We start from the raw sequence: 18,256 nt of genomic DNA, 5'->3' as shown, positions 1-18,256 counted from the left end.
CTGTCATTTTTTATAAAAATTGCTTCTATATTTTGATGTACATTTCTCAAAACTGTTTTGTCAAAATATTCACTTTTTCCATTGTCTTCAGACAAAACCACTGTGTCAAATCTGCTGTGTCCAGGCCAGGCGCAGCGGCTCACACCTGTAATCCCAGCACTTTGGTAGGTTGAGGTGAGCAGATCACTTGAGGTCAGGAGTTCAAGACCAGCCTGGCCAACATGGTGAAACCCCGTCTCTACTAAAAAAAATTTAAAAAATCACCCAGGCGTGGTGGTACACGCCTGTAATCCCAGCTACTTGGGAGGCTGAGGGAGGAGAATCACTGAAACCGGGAAGCAGAGGTTGCAGTGAGCAGAGATCACGACATTGCACTCCAGCCTGGGCCACAGAAGCAGACTCCGTCTCAAAACCAAACAAAATAAAATAGAATAGAATAAAATAAAATAATAAAATAATCTGCTACATCCAAATGTCCAATAAAGGAAAAAAGCCACATGAACGGTGAGTTAGAAACCATAAAAAGTAATTGGATATTACCAAGGGAAGTGTTACTAATATAATTTCAGATACATTACGGGGATAATATTTAGACAGGTATAGTAGAGCCATTATTGTTATATATGAGCTGAGTTATTTTAAAATAGATATAATAGTAATCATTGAATTAAAGAAACCCAATGAATTTTAAAAAGAGAAAGAGCAGTGAAAATGAACATACAGTATCTCTTGGGAAAATGTAAAATGGATGATAAAACAGGAACACTGTAGAGGGTGTATTATAGATAACACATTAATTGTAATTGTATTAGAAATAGAATTTTAAGTATTGCCATTTTCTGGATAGCTGAGGATGACAAAGTCAAAATTTTTAGTGCATGCTTTCACTTAAATGGCCTATAAAATAGACAACTGAGGTGAAATACTGGTAAGATGAGCCAAAGCTTTATTTTTGGCGTCATTTTCCTTTACACCTGTTGGGATTTGTAAAGCTTGGTTTTCCTGTCCAAAGAACCAATCAGGAGTGTTGCAGAAGAATTTTTCTACCTAAATAATTTTGAACGCTATTCTTTCTAAAGTGTGTTATACTTATCGCTTACTTTTTTCCCCACAGAATGGAAGCTATTTAGCAGAGGTTGGCCTTTTTCTGATGACTCCAGTAGATAGTTTCAGCAGTGAATCTTCCAGGGCTAATTAGCATGTGTGGTGCCATTGGAGTTGCATGCTTGCGTTCTTGGGTCCTGGTGTGTTGTTCCTCTTTGTTAGGTCTGTCTGATTTTGATCTGTTTCTTTGATGCTTGGAGCACACCCATGAGAGCCTCCCCTATCCCCCTTTGACTTCAGTTTCAAATTTATGGACATTACTGAAATAAATACACACATGCTCACCTTCGTTTGGATCCTACATCAAAAAATGTGATAAACAATCCTCAGCCTCTAGAATTTTTTTTTTAAGAGAGAGGAGGTCTTGCTATGTTGGCCATGATGGCCTCATGCGACCCTCCTGCCTTGGGTTCCCAAAGTGCTGAGATTACAGGCATGATCCACTTCACCTGGCCAACCTCTAGGAATTTGATGTAAGTCTAGCTACTACCTACCAGCCATATCCATGTACTCTAGACAACATTTTTGACAAACAGTGCACAGGAAAGGCCCATGAAACTTACGTTTTTTTTTTCCATAGAGAAAAATATTGCCTTCTATTTCTATGTTAATTTTATTTTTTAATAATTCTAATAATTAATGAAATAATACCTGGATGCTAAGAGTCAAACAGTGCTAAAAATATTTAAAAACCAGCAACTACTGCCTCTTCAACCCATCCCATCCCACTCCTCAACAATAGTTTTAGCGATTTTTTTGAGTATTCCTCCTAATTTCAAAATAACTGGTATCTCTTAAATCATTAACTTTAGATATTATCTGGTGACTTTTTACTGTGATAGACAAATCTATTGATGTCCTATTATGATAGATGAAGATGTGACTCTTACACTAGTCTTTCCTTCCCTCATTTCCTCATTATGCTTTTGTATGACTTTTGGTTAATGCATCAGCAGTCAGTTTTTATATTTTTAGAACTATGTAAGTTGTATCCTAAGGTGCCTTCAAGGAGGAATCTGGCTCCAGTTGTTCATTTCTTCTTTTTATTTTGAGACAGACTCTCACTCTGTTGCCCAGGCTGGTGTGCAGTGGCGCGATCTTGGCTCACTGCAACCTCCACCTCTTGAGTTGAAGTGGTTCTTCTGCCTCAGCCTCCCGAGTAGCTGGGATTACAGGTGTGTGTCACCATGCCTGGCTCATTTTTGTATTATTAGTAGAGACAGGGTTTCACCATGTTGGCCAGCCTGGTCTCGAACTCACAGCCTCAAGCAGTCTGCCTGCCTCCACCTCCCAAAGTGCTGGGATTACAGGCATGAGCCACCACGCCTGGCCAGTTCATTTCTTCTTTTAGCATTTGGTGATACTTGGTGATACTTGGTTGCCAATTCCAGGTGGTAGAAAAACTTTACCTCCAAATCCTGTTGCAAAAATTTTTCTTAAAACAGTTTTTTTTTTTTAAAATCACAGAATAGACACAGTCTCTTAGGTGGCTGGAAGTATATTCATATCTCCAGCTAGATGGGAAAATCTTGTGGGCAGGGATTGTAATATGACTTTGGGATTGTAATATGACTTCGTAAAGAACAGGGATTTTTAAAAAGAAGGGTTAAGATTTGGATAGGCAAAAGGAAGGAGGATATGCTTTATACTTTTGGTCTCTTGACCTTATCTGAAGGCCTGGAACTCCTGTAATGAAGTAGTTACACAGTCAAAGGTGGGAGGAGGGTCTGTTAGCATCCATCTGCAGGTCTCAGTAATTCTCCACTGCCTGACACAATCACCTCCTCACTGCCCCTGTGAGGTGCAGCGCCATCCAAGTCAATCACAGGGAAATGCCAGGGCTCACTTTGTTTATTTACTGGAGTGGCTGGTTGTACTGGGAGGCTATCAAGACTATCGGGAGGGCTGGGCATTTCCTACTGTTTGGGCTGCCTTCTGTGTGTATGTGACAGATCCTGGGCCGGGATCTCTGAGCCAGAGCTCCTCTCAAGGTTAACCTTGTACATCCCCCTCCCCATATGTGATCAGCAAGGGACAGGCTGGAGTGCGCGAGCCGGAGTGCACATTCCCAAAGGTTCACGCTGGCCTTCCTTCGTGTCTGCTGTCCAGCCCCAAATATGACCCTTTTAATCTCATAAAACTACTCAGAAGGGCTTCAAACATAAAGAAATATAGTCCACAGCTTTCCTCCCCATACTGAAGATAGCGAATGGAATATGGGAATGTTATCGGGGGGCGAGCTGTTACCCATCCACTAAGAGCCCTAGTTCCTGATGGCCAAATGCACATCTTCTCTATTAAGCAAATTTATCTGCCAAAAAGCTGTGTTATGCCAAAAAGTTATGTCCACAAATTTAGGAGACTATCTTGTGTCGTTTGTGGTTGTATAAGAATCACAATGTGGTGTTGGTTGCTAAACACATTATTAACGTGTTTGAGAGCAACTCTGTTGTTTTCTTTGTTCATGAAGGTCAATTTTCACTAGTAGAAGCATTACAAATTTAACTTGAGGATCTTAATTTTTTTTTCCTGTAAGAGCTTTCTTCACCCCTTTCATTAGTAATTCTAAAAATTTTGAACTGGAAATTTTAATAATAGAGTAAGTAAATCTAAGCTTCTTTGGAAGTTGTACTTGTCAGTTCTATTTTTCGGTTTCTTAGGAAACAAGTTAAAAACGGCTTTTTAGTTCTTAATACATTTCTAATTACAGTTCTTTCTCCTCTTTAAGGGGCTTGCTTTTCTTTAAAAAGGTGCCGTTTTCTTTCCCTGTACTAATTGGAATGTTGGTTTTAAAAATTGATATTCTTGGGTTGGGTGTGGCGGTTCACACCTGTAATCCTAACACTTTAGGAGGTTGAGGGAGGAGGATCTCTTGAGCCTAGGAGTTCAAGATCAGCCTAGTCAACATAGGGACGCCCCATCTCTACAAAAATAAAAAATACAATTAGCCAAGGATGGTGGGATGTGTCTGTAGTCTCAGCTACTCAGGAGGCTGAGGCAGGAAGGATCCCTTGAACCCAGGAGTTTGAGGCTGCAGTGAGCTATAATTGTGCCACTGCACTTCAACCTGGGTAACAGAGCGAGACCCTGTCTCTAGAAAAATAAAAATTATATTCCTTCTAACCATGGTCATTAAAAAAATATGTATATAAATATACACATGTATATATATTTGCTTGCAAAGATACAAAAGTCATTACTTAAGGCAAAGCTTTCAAAATTGAAGATGTTTCATATGATCATGTGCTTTGTTTATGAACACATTTGTACCAACTGAAGTGTTGGCCTTGGTTGAATTTCCTTCTTTTCTCCAAATCATCAAAACTGATGAAATGTCAATCATGTTGACCAATTTTTCACAACAATGTGTGTAACCCATGGCAGTGAAGGGTGTGAAGACAAATTTAGCTTCCACACCTGGAGGGGGAGCAGTATGTGGATGAGTAGAATAAATTGAACTCTACTAATCTCTTTTTTCTTTTATTTATTTACTATTATACTTTAAGTTCTAGGGTACATGAGCACAATGTGCAGGTTTGTTACATATGTATACATGTGCCATGTTGGTTAGCTGCCCGCCACCCACTGACAGGCCCCTGTGTGTGATGTTCCCTGCCCTGTGTCCATGTGTTCTTATTGTTCAATTCCCACCTATGAGTGAGAACATGCGGTGTTTGGTTTTCTGTTCTTGTGATAGTTTGCTGAGAATAATGTTTCCCAGCTTCATCCATGTCCCCGCAGAGGACATGAACTCATCCTTTTTTATGGCTGCATAGTATTCCATGGTGTATATGTGCCACATTTTCTTAATCCACTCTATCATTGATGGACATTTGGGTTGGTTCTAAGTCTTTGCTATTGTGAATAGTGCCGCAATAAACATACGTGTGCATGTGTCTTTATAGCAGCATGTTTTATAATCCTTTGGGTATATACCCAGTAATGGGATCATTGTGTCAAATGGTATTTCTACTTCCAGGTCCTTGAGGAATTGCCACACTGTCTTCCACAATGGTTGAACTAATTTACACTTCCACCAACGTGTAAAAGCATTCCTATTTCTCCACATCCTCTCCAGCATCTGTTGTTTCCTGACTTTTTAATGATCACCATTCTAACTGGTGTGAGATGGTATCTCATTGTGGTTTTGATTTGCATTTCTCTGATGACCAGTGATGATGAGCATTTTTTCATGTGTCTGTTGGCTGCATAAATGTTTTCTTTTGAGAAGTGTCTGTTTATATCCTTTGCCCACTTTTTGATGGGGTTGTTTTTTTCTTGTAAATTTGTTTGAGTTCTTTGTAGATTCTGGATATTAGCCCTTTGTCAGATGGGTAGATTGCAAAAATTTTCTCCCATTCTGTAGGTTGCCTGTTCACTCTGATGGTAGTTTCTTTTGATGTGCAGAAGCTCTTTAGTTTAATTAGATCCCATTTGTCAATTTTGGCTTTTGTTGCCATTGCTTTTGGTGTTTTAGTCGTGAAGTCCTTGCCCATGCCTATGTCCTGAATGGTATTGTCTAGGTTTTTTTCTAGGGTTTTATGGTTTTAGGTCTAACATTTAAGTCTTTAGTCCATCTTGAATTAATTTTTGTATAAGGTGTAAGGAAGGGATCTAGTTTCAGCTTTCTACATATGGCTAGCCAGTTTTTCCAGCACCATTTATTAAATAGAGAATCCTTTCCCCATTGCTTGTTTCTGTCAGGTTTGTCAAAGATCAGATGGTTGTAGGTGTTATTTCTGAGGCCTCTGTTCTGTTCCATTGGTATATATCTCTGTTTTGGTACCAGTACCATGCTGTTTTGGTTACTGCAGCCTTGTAGTATAGTTTGAAGTCAGGTAGCGTGATGCCTCCAGCTTTATTCTTTTGGCTTAGGATTGTCTTGGCAATGCAGACTCTTTTTTGGTTCCATATGAACTTTAAAGTAGTTTTTTCCAATGCTGTGAAGAAAGTCATTGGTAGCTTGATGGAGATGGCATTGAATCTATAAATTACCTTGGGCAGTATGGCCATTTTCACGATATTGATTCTTCCTATCCATGAGCATGGAATGTTCTTCCATTTGTTTGTGTCCTCTTTTATTTTGTTGAGCAGTGATTTGTAGTTCTCCTTGAAGAGGTCCTTCACATCCCTTGTAAGTTGGATTCCTAGGTATTTTATTCTCTTTGAAGCAATTGTGAATGGGAGTTCACTCATGATTTGACTGTTTGTTATTGGTGTAGAGGAATGCTTGTAATTTTTGCACATTGATTTTGTATCGTGAGACTTTGCTGAAGTTGCTTATCAGCTTAAGGAGATTTTGGGCTGAGACGATGGGGTTTTCTAAATACATAATCATGTCATCTGCAAACAGGGACAATTTGACTTCCTCTTTTCCTAATTGGATACCCTTTATTTCTTTTTCTTGCCTGATTGCCCTGGCCAGAACTTCCAACCCTTGTTGAATAGGAGTGGTGAGAGAGGGCATCCTTGTCTTGTGCTGGTTTTCAAAGGGAATGCTTCCAGTTTTTGCCCATTCAGTATGATATTGGCTGTGGGTTTGTTACAAATAGCTCTTATTATTTTGAGATACGTTCCATCAATACCTAGTTTATTGAGAGTTTTTAGCACGAAGGGCTGTTGAATTTTGTCAAAGGCCTTTTCTGCATCTATTGAGATAATCATGTGGTTTTTGTCTTTGGTTCTGTTTATGTGATGGATTACATTTATTGATTTGTGTATGTTGAACCAGCCAGCCTTGCATCCCAGGGATGAAGCCTACTTGATCGTGGTGGATAAGATTTTTGATGTGCTGCTGGATTCTGTTTGCCAGTATTTTATTGAGGATTTTCACATCGGTGTTCATCAAGGATATTGGTCTAAAATTCTCTTTTTTTGTTGTGTCTCTGCCAGGCTTTGGTATCAGGATGATGCTGGCCTCATGAAATGAGTTAGGGAGGATTCCCTCTTTTTCTATTGATTAGAATAGTTTCAGAAGGAATGGTACCAGCTCTTCTTTGTACCTCTGGTAGAATTTGGCTGTGAATCCGTCTGGTCCTGGACTTTTTTTTGGTTGGTAGGCTATGAATTATTGCTTCAATTTCAGATCCTGTTACTGGTCTTTTCAGAGATTCAACATCTTCCTGGTTTAGTCTTGGGAGGGTGTATGTGTCGAGGAATTTATCCATTTCTTCTAGATTTTCTAGTTTATTTGCATAGAGGTGTTTGTAGTATTCTCTGATGGTAGTTTCTATTTCTGTGGGATTGGTGGTGATATCCCCTTTATCATTTGTTTTTGCGTCTATTTGATTCTTCTCTCTTTCCTTCTTTATTAGTCTTGCTAGCGGTCTATCAATTTTGTTGATCTTTTCAAAAAACAAGCTCCTGGATTCATTGATTTTTTGAAGCATTTTTTGTATCTCTGTCTCCTTCAGTTCTGCTCTGATCTTAGTTATTTCTTGCCTTCTCCTAGTTTTTGAATTTGTTAGCTCTTGCTTCTCTAGTTCTTTTAATTGTGATCTCCCAAAGTGCTGGGATTACAGGCATGAGCCACCGTGCCTGGCCTGTTTTTGCTTTCTTACTGTAAATTTACTGATTATCAAACTAATACATATTGTGGTAGAAACTGCCAGTTATTTCCCAACATGCATCTGTTCCCTTTTTTCTTTAGTAATAGAAACCCTGAACTTGCGCTGTACACATGGTCCCTACTATGGTCTGAATGTTTGTGTCCCTCCAAAATCATATGTTGAAATCCGTTCCCCAGTGTGATGGTATTAGGAAGTGGGGCCTTTTGGTAGATGATCAGGTCATAAGGGCAGAGCTCTCACAAATGGGGTTAGCACCGTTATAATAGGCCTTGGAGAGCTCTCACACCCCCTTTACCATGTGAGGATACATTGAAGGCACCATCCATGAGGAACAGGCCCTTATCAGGCACTGAATCTATTGGTGCCTCAATCTTGAAATTCCTGGCACCCAGAATTGTGAGCAATACGTTTCTGTTGTTTATATAAAGTACCCAGTCTAAGGTATTTTGTTTAGTAGCCCAAACTGACTAAGACATCCCCCTAGCATAAGGACCGTATTTCTTAGCCTGTTTGAAGCTTGTATGGCCACCAATGAGATGTGAATGAAAATAATGCATGCAGTGTCTCGGTTATGCCCTTAAAGGGAAAGGGTGTGCCCTCCACTATTTTCTTTCCCCTTTCTTGCCAGAATGTGAAGACAGGAATTGGAGCAGCCATCTTGAACCGTGAGATGGAAGCCATACATTGAAGGTGGCAGAGCAACCAAATAGAACGACCAAGTGTCTCTGATGGTTGTTGAGCTGTCATACCAGCTGTGGACTGCTGTCTGGACTTTTGTAGGACAGAGGAATACACTATTTAAGTCTGTTGTAACATCTGAATTGCTCTGTATTCTAATATAATACTTGTTTTAGAACACTTGGAACAACAGAAAATTAGTTTTGTTAAGGCAGGAAAAATCTTATGTGTAATTCTATCACCCAGAGTCAGTCATGTGTTAACTGACATCTTAGTGGATATTGTAGCATGCTTCCCTCAGCCTCATCCCCACCTCTACCTTCACGGTGACATGCTTAGTTGCTCAGTGCCTGGAGTGTTAGCTGCTAATGGTTCTATCCAGGAATTGACCTTGGCCTCAGGGGGGCAGCCTGCATCCAAGAATCTGTTGTTGAGAGGGTACCAAAGTCTAGTCTTCTTGCTTCATTCAGTTTGGTCAACTCTGAAGGGCCATCCTAGCTCTAGAGCTTGATGTAGAAATGGCCAAGGTCTCTGTTGCAACTGCATTACAGTTCACCTCTCCCTCTGTCAATCCAGCTTCCCTCTCCTCTCACAGGCACTGTTCCCAAGGGCACTTCACAACAAACCCGCATGCAAATATCAGAATCTTTGTGCTAGGGAACCTGACCTATGACATATACAGATTTAGAGATTTGGGATTATAATACTTTGTTTTTCACTAAATATTTTGCTGGGTAGTCTCCGTTTGCCTTTCCAGACACATTCTACTGCCCTCCATCCACCTCTGTTCTGGGAGGCTGACCACGATGGGATACATTAATGAGCTCCTTTGCCCTCTACCTTCCAGTTGAATGCTGCCAGTGGAAGGCACTGATAGGAGATCAGATGGTGGGAGGGCAGAGACTGGGATATCCCTCGTCACCAGGCTGTGTGTTGGAAGAGGCATCATTCTTCTACTAAATCCACAGCTCATGGTGTGAGGTCTTCTCCTAGAGCTACCGGTGTTACTGTGTTTTGCTGGTAGTTACTTCCTCTGGACCTTTCATGCCTAGGAATGGAAATAACTCCCTAGTGCTGCCAGCCCTGGGGTGCTTCATCAGCTCCCTGGTTTCTTATCCTTGCCCACACCTTTGCAATTAGTCAGTCTTCTCAATCACTCCGTTTGAGTGTGCCATCTATTTCCTGGCAGGACCAGGACTGATACAAAGATGAACTGAAATCATTTCCCTACTATTTTTTTTTTTTTTTTTTTTTGGAAACGGAGTCTCACTCTGTCACCCAGGCTGGAGTGTGGTGGCACGATCTCGGCTCACTGCAACCTCCGCCTCCCAGGTTCAAGTGATGCTTGTGTCTCAGCCTCCCAAATAGCTGGGACTACAGGCATGCACCACCATGCCCAGCTAATTTTTTGTATTTTTAGTAGAGACAGGGTTTTACCATGTTGACCAGGCTGGTCTCGAACTCCTGACCTCAGATGATCCGCCCCCCACACGGCCTCCCAGAATGCTGGGATTACAGGTGTGAGCCACTGTGTCCGGCCTCCTATTTCTTTTCTTTCTTTCTTTTTTTTTTTTTTTTGAGATGGAGTCTCGCCCTGTTGCCCAGGCTACAGTGCAGTGGCGCCATCTCGGCTCACTGCAAACTCTACCTCCCAGATTCAAGCAATTCTCCTGCCTTAGCCTCCAGAGTAGCTGGGATTAAAGGTGCGTGCCATCACACCCGGCTAATTTTTTATATTTTTGCTAGAGACAGAGTTTCATCATGTTGGCCAGGCTGGTCTTGAGCCTTCTACTTCTTAATGATTCTTCTAAAACATGATTTTTATTGGCCATGTTTAATTTCATCATGTAGACTTAAAAGGATTTCTTTAATTCCCTATTGTTATATATACACTTTTTATATTGATTTTTATCACAATACATCAAAGCATTTATTATGCCATTGAAAACTTCCAATAAACACATTTTTAAAGGACTGTTATATTATGGCTGGACCGTGAACCTTGAGTTGTTTATTCAGTAGTGCTAAGAGATTTGTTCTAATCCACCTGATTTCTTTTGTGCAGTGTTTATAGTGACTAAAGAAACGTATTTTCAAGATGATTGGGCTGGCTATACTCTGTAGCTACCACAGAAGAAAGCAAGGCTATGTATGCCCCAATCCCACCACATTAAGATCCCCAGTTCAGGGCTCTTCATTAAAACAGCTAAACAAACTGGTGTAAACAGTACTTTTACTTGAATTTAACATCTTTTATGTTTTCTGGGCCAGACTTTGTGTGGATATTGGATAATAGGCTTGGTGGCCCTTTTATATCCCTTGTGTACTTGTAATTCTAGGAAAAATACAAAGCATTTAGTGGGAAGGATTTGTAAGAGAATACAGTTTGATCACCATGTAACTTGAGTAAAAATAGCACCATAATTGAAAACACTAGGAGTAGGGTTTTAAGGAAAGAGAGTAAGATTGGAACAAAGTAACCATGAACTTTTCAGTTCTGAGCTGCGAGTTCTGTTCATTATTCAGTGACCCTTTGTGAGATCTTGTCTTAGTCCATTCACGCTACTATAACAAAATACCATAGACTGGGTGACTTGTAAACAACAAAAATTTACTTCTCATGGATCTGGAGGCTGGGATATCCAAGATCAAGATGCCAGCAGATTCAGTGTCTGGTGGGGGCTTCCTTCTTGGTTCATAGACAGCTGTCTTCTTGCTGTCTCCTCACATGGTGCAAAGGGTGAGGGAGCTCTCTAGGGTCTATTTAATAAGTGCATTAAGGGAATGCCTTAATGCGCTTATTAAATGAAGTTTTTTGAGAAAAAACTCAAAGTGCTTTCTAAATTTATCTCACTCAACCACAATCAGTGCAGACCTGTGACCAAATGTAGGTGGTGTGAGGGGTGGGTGGGTGGGTTGGGGAGGAGCATCTCCCCACCACCAAGCAAGTAATTAGTTTTGTAGCAGATACCAACTGGATATCCTCAGTTCTGACACTATCTACTTGGAGATAGCATCAGATCGTTACCGGAAAGGGGTCCTGATCCAGACCCTAAGAGAGAGTTCTTGGAAATAATTCAGGGCAAGTCCGCGGAGTAAAGTGAGAGCAAGCTTATTAGGAAAGTAAAGGAATGAAGAATGTCTACTTCAGAGACAGAGCAGCCCCAAGGGCTGCTGGTTGCCCACTTTTTATGGTTATTTCTTGATTATATGCTAAACAAGGGGTGGATTATTCATGCCTCCCTTTTTTAGACCATATAGGGTAACTTCCTGATGTTGCCATGGCATTTGTAAACTGTCATGGTGCTGGTGGGAGTGCAGCAATGAGGATGACCAGAGGTCACTCTCATCACCATCTTGGTTTTGGTGGGTTTTGGCTGGCTTCTTGACTGCAGCCTGTTTTATCAGCAAGGTCTTTATGACCTGTATCTTGTGCTGACCTCCTGTCTCATCCTGTGACTTAGAATGTCTTAACTGTCGGGGAATGCAGCCCAGTAGTTTTCAGGCTTATTTTACCCAGCTCCTATTCAAGATGGAGTTTTTCTAGTTGAAATGCCTCTGACAAGATCCCACAGATTGGGGGCTCAGTCCCCAAGGTTCCCTCTTAAGCCCTAGAAATCAGTAGCAAGTCTGGGCCTCTGGAACTTCTGACCAACTGACTGGCTTCAAGTGGGGGTTCCCATGACCCCTCCTTGAATTCAATTAATTTTCTAGGGTAGCTCATAGAACTTGGAAACTTACATTTACCAGTTTATTATAAAGGATATTACCAAGGATGCAGATTTAGAGATGCATAGTGCATGCAGCTTCCATGCTGTCCTGGGCGTACCACCCTCCAGGAGTCTCCAGGTGCTTAGCTATCTGGAAGTTCTCCAAACCCTGTTTGTTTATTTATTTCTATTTTTATTTTTAATTTTTTTTATGGAGGCTTCATTCAGTAGCCATGATTGATTAATCATTGGCCATTGGTGATCAGCTTAACCTTTAGCCCCCCTCCTTTCCCTGGAGGTTAGGGGGTGGGGCTGAATATCTTAAACCTGTTATCATGCCTTGGTCTTTCCAGTGACCAGCCTCCATCCTAAAGCTACCAGCTGGGGGTTGCCAGGCATCAGTCAATCATTAGCATATGAAAAGACATCACTTTGGAGATTCTGAGGATTTTAGGAGTTCTATGCCAGAAATCTGTGATCAAAGACCAAATATATATTTGTTGGTTTTCTTCCTTTTTGAGACAGGGTCTTGCTGTGTTGCCCAGGCTAAAGTGTGGTGGCATGATCATGGCTCACTGCAGTTTCAACCTCCGGGGCTCAAACAATCCTCCCACCTCAGCCTCCTAAGTAGCTGGGACCACAGGCACACACCACCATGCCAGGCTAATTTTTGTATTTTTTTGTAGAGTTGGGATTTTGCCATGTTGCCCAGGTCTGTCTCGAACTCCTGAGCTCAAGCAGTCGCCTGCCTCAGCCTCCGAAAATTCTGAGATTTCAGGCGTGAGCCACTGCGCCCAGCCCAAATATATATTTGTTAATATCACAGACATTCATCCCATCCATGAAGGCTCAGCCCTCACAACCTATCACCTTTTAAAGGACCCACCTCCAGATACTCTCACATTGGGCATTGGATTTCAAGATAGGAATTTTAGAGGGACATAAACATTCAGACCATAGCAGATCTCTTTACTTAGGTTAACCTTGTTTTAGTATTACAAAAAGCACTTCAGTGTGTTCATTCATTGTGTTCAAAACATATTTATCAAGAAACTACTATGTTCAAAGCACTAGGATATGGCTGTGAACAGCTAGAAAAATTACCCACTCTTATACCATTAACATTTCTCAAGGGAGTCGGATAACTAACAAATAAACAAGATTATTGTGAATTGTGACAAGTCCTAGAAGGAAATAAACAGGATTATGAAAGACAGTAAGTGGGGCAGGACACTTTAGACTGGATGGTCAGGGATAATACAAACCTCATTTTATGTGTTATGGAAGGTAGTGTGTTTGAATGGAGTGAGAGAAAACTAGAACTGAAGTCCAGCTTTATCACCTTGTATAAGTTTCTTAACCTTGCTGAACACCATGACAGGCTGAAAATATAACAAGAACATAATGATAATAATCCCTACTACTTATAGTAGTAGCACAATTAAACCAGAGAAAACTCCTGGCATTGTAAGCATGACTTTCTGCCAGGCTCCACATAAATATTAATTTCCTGTTAACTTTCCTAAAATTACGTATAATCTGAATTCTGTAATACCCATTTCCAATGATATAATTTTAAGAAACTGTTCTATACATCTTCAAATCAATTTAATTCATCAAATATTTATTAAGCACTTACTATGTGCCAGTCTCTGGTGACCTGATGGTGAATAGAATAAACAGTATCCCTGCCTGGTCAGGGTTTAATTATTGTTCTTATTTGGCTGAGACTCACAAAGCCATTTCTGGCCACTGGTTCTCCTGACTAGTAGTAATGAATTTTTACCCCACTGGTGTGCACATTTTATGTTAAACTTTTTTTTTGTTGTAAAATAAAATAAACATTTAAAAAGGTTCATAAAACATAGGCCATAAATCTTAAAATCTGATGGACCCTCTCTTACAAAACCCTATATACTTATTTATGTGTCAGTAGAAACGTCTACCATTCTGCCACTAAAAATAACAAAGAAAACAGAAAAATAGAAGATTTTTTTTTTTTTTTTTTTTTTTTGTTGAGACGGAGTTTTGCTTTTTCACCCAGGCTGGAGTATGGTGGCACAATCTCGGCTCACTGTAACCTCAGCCTTCGGGTTTCAAGTGATTCTCCTGCCTCAGCCTCCCGAGTAGCTGGGATTACAGGCGCCCGCCACCACGTCAGTCTAATTTTTGTATTTTTAGTAGAGACAGAGTTTCGTCATGTTGGCCAGGCTGGTCTCAAACTCCTGCCCTCATGATCCACCCGCCTCAGCCTCCCAAAGTGCTGGGATTACAGGGAAGATAAATTTTGTTGTTGTTGTTGACAGAGTCTCACTCTGTTGCCCGGGCGGGAATGCAGTGGCACAATCATGGTTCACTGAAGCCTTGACCTTCCAGGCTCAAGCACTTCTCTCACCTTAGCCTTCTGACTAGCTGGGACTGCAGGCATGCGTCACCACGCCCAGCTATTTTTTCTATTTTTTTTGTAGAGGTAGAGTCTGTTGCCCAGGCTGGTCTTGAACTCCTGGGCTCAAGCAGTCCTCCTGCCTTGGCCTCCCAAAGTCCTGGAATTACAGGTGTGAGTGACCATTCCTGGTAGAAGATAAAATCTGTGACCACCGTTTGGTGTCTGGACAGCCTTGTCTCTTGGGCCTGGAGGGGTAAAGCAGAGTCAGTCATGCAAAGTCACATAACTGGCAGAGACTCCTTGAATTTAGAACAGTTTGTTTAACCAAGTGGAAGTTGTTTTTTTTTCTTTTTCTTGGCTTGTTATTTGCCTATAGCGGCAGTGCCCATCTTGGGGCAGATCCAGGGTTCACAAAACTTACCAGGGAGACCTGGCCCCATAGCTCTGGAAATACTTCATATGGAAAGGATAAAGGATATCTATATTAAACCAACATCAACATGATAATGATGAAATGCTAAAGGCAAATATAACTCAAGCTAGGAACAACTTACAGATATTTGCCATCACCACCATTTAACATAAACGGCCCACAATCCTTATTTCCAAATCTTGAGTTTTAAGTCAAGTTAATAAGCTGTTAAAGGAAATATGTTCTGTATGTTCTATATCTCCGCCTTGATAACTAAACCTTTCATGACTTATAAATCAAACATACAAATCAAAATTGTAAAGCTATGGTTTCCATATGACTATAAGTTAACAAAATATAAAAAATGATTGAATTTAATAATTGTTATACATGTCTGGGTGTTCTGATGATGTGGTAGCATTTTTAGATGAGTAATAAGATAATGAGCTGTAATTTATTCTATAAAATTTATTTTCCTTGCTTTCATTTCAGCAAAATCATTAATTTTATTATAATCAAGATATTCATATCAGGCACATGGCTTATGCCTGTAATCTCAGCACTTTAGGAGGCTGAGGCAGGAGGATCACTTGAGCCCAGAATGTTCAGGCTACAGTGAGCTGTGATTGCACCACTGCACTTCAGCCTGGGCGACAGAGCGAGACCCGGTCTCAAAAAAAAAAGAAAAAAAGATTAACTTCATTTTTTTCTATTCACAGTAATGACCTCAAATATTTTAAAAATGTAATTGTATTAAAATGTGCCTAATTTGAACATATTTTCATAAAAGTAAATTATAGCAATTGCAAAAATGTGAAATATTAAATTATATTTTTCAAAAATGTCATTTATCTTCTAAGATATCTCAAGTTGTCTATTCTAAGATGAACTACCAATTATAATTTATGAATGTATTTAATCTGAACATTTAAACTTTAATCTATTGAAAATCTTATAATTTAATCTTTTATTTTCATGAAAATAAAATTATTCTTAATTTTAGTGCTAAGTGATCATCTAGTTATCAAGGTAAAGAATTGGTATCACACTTGGAGCATGTTATAGCTACATGTACAGATGTTCACATTTAAGAGTAATGCGAGTTATTTCTCTAGAATCACAAATTGGAAACCAAAGAGAAGCAAGATGATAGATGCTCAACACTTCCAGAAAGATACTTCCTTATGCAAGAATCTTTTGCATTCGTTTAGTCTAAGAGAAAGGATTTGACAAGGTAATTTGTCATTTCTTTCACCTAAGCATTCCTACTTAGATCCTCCCAGTAGTTGGAAGCAGGGTCTGTCTCCAAGGCCACGGTAATACAACATTTAGAAACAGTAATTTTTTATTTTGAGAACTCAGGGCCAGACATACAAAGAAACATTTCTCAGGGACCTGAGTGGTATTAGTCAAGAGAATGGATATTTAGCATTGTGGGTTGCATTTGCCAGTTCTAAGCGCCACATTCGGAGTGACAGAGGCACTTACACATATTCCTTAGTAAGTTAATTTTTTTATATTTTTGTTCATGGGGACCTTATACAGTGTGAGCCCCAAGCAGCAGACCTCTTGCTTAGCCAAGGGCATTCTGGCCAGGACTTCCAGTTATATAAACCAGTAAATGTTTTCATGCTTATGCTAGTTTAAACTAAAAAAAGAGAAAGAAAAAAATCCTAAATCATACAAGTAGGTAGAAAATGTAACAGAAAATAAGATACCATTCATGGTAGAACTCTAAATAAAAATATCTAGAATTAAATAAACATAGGTGATAAATACAAATATGATAAATATAATTAAATAAATGAATGTGGTAAATAGATTATGTGCAGAATATATGGGAAGACAATTTACTAGCCCTTGCTGAAATACATGTTAGAAAAGCAGAAAACTTGAATAAATGGGAAGGGGTGCTATGTTTTAGAAGAAAAGACTCCATGTTATAACAATATCAATTCATTTCAAATTAACTAATGCATTTAAGCAATTTTTTTTTTTTTTTTTTTTTTTTGGAGACAAGGTTTCACTCTGTCACCCAGGCTGGAGTGCAGTGGCACCTTCTCGGTTCACTGAAACCTCTGCCTCCCGGGTTCAAGCAGTTCTCTGCCTCAGCCTCCCGAGTAGCTGGGATTACACGTGCCCACCACCACGCCTGGCTTATTTTTTGTATTTTTAGTAGAGACGGGGTTTCACCATCTTGGCCAGGCTGATCTTGAACACCTTAAGCAATTCTAATTATAATGAAAATTGTGATTGTCTCCCCAACATCCATTCTATGCCAGGTCTCTGGGTGCCCCTGATTAATCCAAGCAAATAATCTAAATCCTTTCCTTAGTCGTGATTGATAAGAGAATGGGCAGGTGACAGGATTCAGATTAATGACACACAAAAAATGGTTTGCTGGTAGCTTTTACTCTTCTGCCAGATGTGCATGAGGATGCAATGATCCAGGCTGCTCCTGGCAGCCATTCTATGCCCATGAGGAGATCTAGCTGCAGGGTGAGCTTGACACAGTGGATGGCAGAGCTGGAAGATAGGAAATGAAAATACATGTGTTATTCAGTGGTATTGAGGGCCATTGTTTTGGGAAACCCTGAAATTTGGTTATCAATGCCAACAAATCTCTATTGTTTAAGCCTCTTGGAATTGAGCTTTTGGTTATTTACCACCTAAAGCATAGGGATTTTTTTTAAAAAGAAACAACAAAAATTTAGAATGAGGAATTAAAAATCCTACAGTGATTTTAGCAGTCTAATTTAATACAGATATTGGCCAGTTAGGTTAATGAAATAGAATAGAAAGTCTAGATAGATAAATATGCATTTATTTGGTGAACAATGCTGAGAACATTGATAGTTATTTGGAAAAATAATAAATTCATTTCCTCCTACAAAACCAATCATATGCAGATTAAAGGATTAAACTATTAAAGAGCTGGAAGAATATACAGACACCAAGTCTTAGAGTTAGTGAGGACCTAATAAGCTGAAAGTCAAATAAAATATGAAGGTGTAGGATCGTCTTGAAGTATTTAAAACATTATATGCCAAGGAATACTATAAGCAAAAGGTAAATTGTTAAAATACAGTTGAAATATATGTATTATAAATATAATATTAAATATTTGAAATATAAAACACTGCAAAAAACATCCAAATAGAAAAAAAGTTCGGGTAGCTCCCAAGAGAAGAAAAAACATTGATCTGCAAATGCATGCGAAATGTTTAATATCCCTAGTAGTTAAGAAAATTGAATATAAAGAGAGAACTTTTTTAAACCATTAAATTGGCAAAGATTAAAAAGAATGCTAACACAACATTGTGAATGACTAAATGTCATTGAGTAATTGTTCGCTTTAAAATGTTGAATTTTATGTTACATATGAAATTCACCTCAA

At 39.5% G+C, this 18,256-nt stretch overlaps 1 protein-coding gene across 16 annotated transcripts in view; it reads left to right on the top strand.

Annotated features, from left to right (window-relative positions):
- Window positions 1-18,256, top strand: part of ACYP2 (acylphosphatase 2) — a 339,796-nt gene that overhangs the window by 200,205 nt on the left and 121,335 nt on the right. For 2 of the 16 annotated variants that reach the window (XM_016948522.3, XM_063789864.1), the window contains exon 8: window positions 15,975-16,093. The exons of the other annotated variants lie outside the window; for them this stretch is intronic. In XM_016948522.3, coding sequence (XP_016804011.1) covers window positions 15,975-16,089 — 115 coding nt within the window. In that variant the 3' untranslated portion in view covers window positions 16,090-16,093. The remainder of the gene's footprint in view (window positions 1-15,974; window positions 16,094-18,256) is intronic. 16 annotated transcript variants of the gene reach the window in all.

This window comes from Pan troglodytes, chromosome 12 (genome assembly GCF_028858775.2).
Source record: "Pan troglodytes isolate AG18354 chromosome 12, NHGRI_mPanTro3-v2.0_pri, whole genome shotgun sequence".
Taxonomy (NCBI): Eukaryota; Metazoa; Chordata; class Mammalia; order Primates; family Hominidae; genus Pan; species Pan troglodytes.
The sequence above is the reverse complement of the archived record's forward strand: the minus strand, read 5'-3'. Positions and strand labels throughout refer to the sequence as shown.